Genomic DNA, 5,000 nt, shown 5'->3' with positions numbered 1-5,000 from the left:
TCCTCTCTGCCGCATCTCCCCCCCCCATCTCCCCCCCCCGCGCCTCCCCAGCACCCACCCCTCTGTAGGTCTGCATTTGTTCAGTCACAGAAACTCATATACATATCTTTCTCTCTCTGTCTCTCTTCTCTACCCCCCCCCCCCCCCCCCCCATCTATCTGTCTCTCTCTCCTTCTCTAAAACATTTCATAAGACGTTGCGTTTCTAGAAGTATAAGACAGCGCACTGTTTCGGGGAGGTGAAGGTGTTTTTTTTCTGTACCCCATTAAAACCTGTTCCTGTTCTGCAGCTCGATGCTCTGAGGCTCTCCACTTCTTGCGGGTCCTACAGTTACAGATAAAGTTGCCCCAATACACTGATGATGTTCAGTTCTGATGATACACAATGGTACCCAATGATGTCCTTTCTAGCATGGCCATCTAGTGACAGCCCACCCATAGAAGCAGCCCCCCCTAGGAGGCTTCAGGGATGCAGTGGAAGACATGTCCATGGATTCTGACGAGGGACACACCTTCATGATGATTACAGTTTTTCTCGATTGCTTAAAGTGTGTGCATGAAACTGAAGTTCACATACCCACTGCAATAACGCACATGAGCACAACAGTAACATTTTCAGCAAAACAGTTAGTCATTTGTCATTGCTTACATGAGCACAACATTAAATCTCATTGCAAAACAGTTAACAAAACTCTGTATATAGGACACACAAATCTATTGAGTCAGTGTTGACAAAGAAAACTGAATTATTTCCTTAAAATATATATGCATATACTGCAGCTATTTCTCTAATTATAGTGAATCTCTACTCCAAACATGTAAAGTCTCATTGCTCAGCAGTTCAACTACCAATCTGTCTGTAATTAAATAGGTCATCAGTAACTTAACATGTGGCCTGGCAGACAGGAGAGAATAGATTACTGTAAATGTTTTTGGTTGGCACTTTTTGTGTTCTACAGTAATGCCATATTTTTGTTGTTGTAACTACCTACTTGATTCTGAATATTTTAGATGAATTTGACTTGATGTTTTGCATGCAGGTTGGAAAGTTGTCCAACCTGCAATGCATATGGATGGTTATACAGTAGTTACTATTTAGTGTGTCATTATGAAATGAATGGTGGATTAAACTTTCGATTAGATGACAAAGGGTACTGTTTTGATGGACTGATTTGCTTTTCTGACATATATCCTAAGTTTTGACAGTTATAGTAAAATTTTTCTATTTTTTTGGCAAACATGTTAACTGTTTACGGGAACGTGTTAACTGTTTTGAAGAGATGAACATTGTTTCAAGAAATGTGCTCAAGCAATCGAGAAAAACCCAGCTTCTGTTTCTCTTGTGTTACGTATATTCGAGTGACTTCAGAGACCAATCTGTGTCTTTACGACAATCTTAGAAAAGCACACTCTTCACTGTGAGATCCCCCCCCCCCACCCCCCCCCCCCTCCCACCAGCCGTCCACATCATTCTGTCATCGATGTCACTCTGTACTAGAGAGAGTTTGTCACATTTCACACTCCATAGAGAGTTTGTCACATTTCACACCCCATAGAGAGTTTGTCACGTTTGAGCGTTCAATAAACCTGACATATTTCTCCAGTGCTGCTCAGGTTTGTGCTCCTAATACCGTTCTGTGGGGCTAGGTTTTAATAGCAGCTGACGTTGTGTACTCTGATTCCCCGAGAGCCAAAATCTCAGAGACTGCTAATGGCAGCTGCTGCTAGGTCTGTGCCTGTCTCATCTCCCGATGCCAAACCCTGACATGTAAAACCGCTCACTCAGGAGACATCGGCTGCATCTCGACAATCTGTCCAGTAAAACCACTTTAGACTATTGAGATGCAGCCCATGGTGCTCTGCTCTGTCTTCCAGATGGTCTGGTGTCAACAAGGAAGCTCACAAAGCTATTAAACTAGAAATAGGATGACACTGCCCATAGACGCTGAATCTACAGCCAGTTTTACACCCCCCCACCCCGAAATAGCGGAGGACAGGATTTTGGAGGGGGGGGGGGGCGTAGTAAGCGGATCCTAAATCTGTGCCGAAGAGCAACTTCTACCTGGAGCATACAACTACCAGACACACGTTAAGGCACATAGCCGTTGTCAACACATCATCACATGACTACAGGACACACTGTAACGGAGGCAGCTCACTCCCCCTATTGGTTGAAAGGGTGCAATTCAGACGTGTGTTCACCTAAGCAGAAATATTCACGGCAAAACTCTTCTTTCTTCAAGCAATATTCCGATGGAACTATCGGAACGAGTATTCCGAACTGCTAAACGAGACAAAGCTAATTCACTCCATTTAGAACTGTGGTATCCTATCGGTCATATTTCAATTGAATAACATTTTGGTTAATGTTTTCAGTAAGCTCATGTTTGTGGCCGACATACAGAAGACAGTTTGGATGGATGTTTAGTTTGGTGAACACACATCTACAACTATGGCCATCACAATAAAGGGACCCTCCTTAATGGGGGGGCTACTCCTTAGAGTTAGAGCTAGTAGAATGGACATTCCAAATCAATGCCAGCAACCCTATTGGGGGGAGGGTAACCATTTAGAATGCTCGATGAATTGATCGTATATTTCAGAATTCAGTACATTCTTCACTGGTCAACGTGGAAAAAAATGGCAGCCTTGTATTTTGCCGCCACATAGGGGGGGTCGATCAGTTATTTCTATTTTGGATCTATGTCCATTCTAGCCGTTCTGCATCTACGCTATTGAACCCCAAACAGAGTTTCATCCACACCCCCATTCCTATAGGGTTACATAATACTATCCACATTGTGCTGTTTGAACCATCAATAGTTATTATATACAAATATACAGATAAAACATAGAAATGCATACTGAATCGGTTATTACAATGAGACCTACAAAAAATCACAAGAATAAAAAGTTCTGTGGGATATTGCAGGTGAGGCCCAGTGGAGCCACTACTGAACGCCAACACCCCAACACGTACCCCTATCACGACGGAGCTCATGTCTATTTACACAGCGTCTTAACAAAGCTATCAAAAAAGAAAGGCTCAAAAAACTCCTCCTAGAAAGTTTTTTTTTTTTTTTTAGTTGTTGCCTCTTTTGTTTCTCTACTTTCAACAATGTTGATTCCATATATGTACAATCCCTAGAAAATAATTTAATCATAGTTACACACTTTTCTACATACTTGAAACGGTACAGTCCTAGTCCACGAGGGAGGTTGTGGGGGGTTTTGTGGGGCAGTGCGGGGGAGGGGGAGGGGGAGGGGGGCACAATGTGTGCGGATTGGCTAACAGTCGCGGGGGAGGGGCGGGTTAGAGAGCGGCGGGGTGGGAGTGGTCACAGGGAGGAAGTGGTGGAGTCGACGATCTCTCTCCCGTTGCACACGGTCGGGACGAAGTGGGCGCTCACAGAAGCTGGAGAGAGAGAGATAGAGAGAGAGAGAGAGGCACAGAGACAGAGAGAGAGAGAGAGAGAGAGGAGGAAGAAAGGAGATGGAGAAAACGTAAAGACAAGAGGACAAGTGGGACACGCTGTATCATCGTTCACATGACCAATGTGAATTACTGTATATCAAAATTCGTACGTAAAACCACACAGACCGTGGTCAGTGGTTGATGTCTCTGACCACAGGGTGACCATGCGTACCATGGGATGCGTAAGTGGTCGCTGGGCCGCTGACGCTGAATCGGTTGAGGTTGAGTCGGTGGCTGGCCACGTTCTTCTGCGGTTGGAACATGATGATGTGGACCTTGGGAGCGAACATACAGCCCAGCACCACAAAGCCACTCAGACTGACTGAGATACACATGGTGGTGGTCTGGACCTGGAGAGAGAGGAGACAGACAGCACCGTCAAAAAAGGATTCTTCCGAACAACTCGCATCCAACGAACTAGAACCTTTGACTTAACCTCTTCTGCTGAGTGCAGAATTTACTCATTTCACTCAAAAAAAACAAACTAAACTGCTTATAACATTAGAAATATGACGATCAGATGCAAAAGCAAGATGCCGTTGGATAGGCAACACTTTTCTGCGTGGATATGCTCAGATCATAGTTCAGAATAACACGCTTGACACATGACAAGGGAGATAGTCATCGATAATCATATAAAGAATACATTCAAAGCAGAATTTGGGCCAATGATTATTAAGCCCGTCTGGCTTCAGAGTTAATGACAATCCTAATGATAAGCATGCAGTTCTGTTTGTCTATAGACTCACCACCTCATCATACTATACAAGATGAATGTGGACATTACAAAGAGAGCATCTGTGTCTGTTCTATTAAGTCAAGTGTTTGTGTTTCTGTTACAGCATAGAAGGGATCGATTAGAGTGTGTTTCCATACTTCATTACAAGGGACCGTGCGGAGGCCAAACTTTACCGCATCTCAATTGGCGCACTTCCCCGTGTCGGAATTATTTATGACGCTATTAACATGTTGGGGGGGGGGGACGACGACGACGACACAAAGGCCCTGTTTACAAACACTGGAGAAACATAAACGCTTCCTTGAATTGATCGCTGCTCTGACTGTATTGGGTGGAGGGGAGCCAGGGTTTTGCTAAATTGCTTACACACATCCAAATGTAATCACCGAGAGGGAGAAGGGGGAGGAGGGGAGGAGGGAAGGAAGGATGGAAGGAGGGGGGCGGGGGGGGGGGGGGGGGGGGGGGGGGGGAGGATGGAGACAGCGAAAGGAAGAGAAATATGAGGCAAGCGGGGGAGGTAAGTAGAAAAACCCCCAAAGCAAAGGTTTGGCAGAGAAGCTCCATACCATGTTAGCATCCTGCCCTCCAATGCCTCCCCCCTCCCTCCCTCTCTTCTCTCTCTCTCCTCTCTCTCTCTCTCTCTCTACCTCTCTAATCATAAAGTAAGATTACCAAGGCCGAATAAATGCCTATTTCCCTCTAGAGAGAGGAGAGAGAGGGTGAGTGAGTGATGGAGTGAGTGTGTGTGTGTGTGTGTGTGTGTGTGTGTTGTGTGTGTGTGTGTGTG

General features: G+C 45.1%; 1 protein-coding gene across 1 annotated transcript in view; it reads right to left on the bottom strand.

Moving 5' to 3' along the window:
* Positions 1-3,337: 3,337 nt before the first annotated feature.
* grm3 (glutamate receptor, metabotropic 3) overlaps positions 3,338-5,000 on the bottom strand; it is a gene marked incomplete at both ends in the record, with an annotated part of 9,756 nt that continues 8,093 nt past the window's right edge. The window contains 2 exons of the mRNA XM_083665721.1: positions 3,338-3,414; positions 3,647-3,824. Of these exons, the coding sequence (XP_083521847.1) occupies positions 3,338-3,414; positions 3,647-3,824 (255 nt within the window). The remainder of the gene's footprint in view (positions 3,415-3,646; positions 3,825-5,000) is intronic.

This window comes from Argentina silus, assembly GCF_951799395.1.
Source record: "Argentina silus genome assembly, chromosome: 3".
Classification (NCBI taxonomy): domain Eukaryota; kingdom Metazoa; phylum Chordata; class Actinopteri; order Argentiniformes; family Argentinidae; genus Argentina; species Argentina silus.
This window is presented reverse-complemented; position numbering and strand designations above follow the sequence as displayed.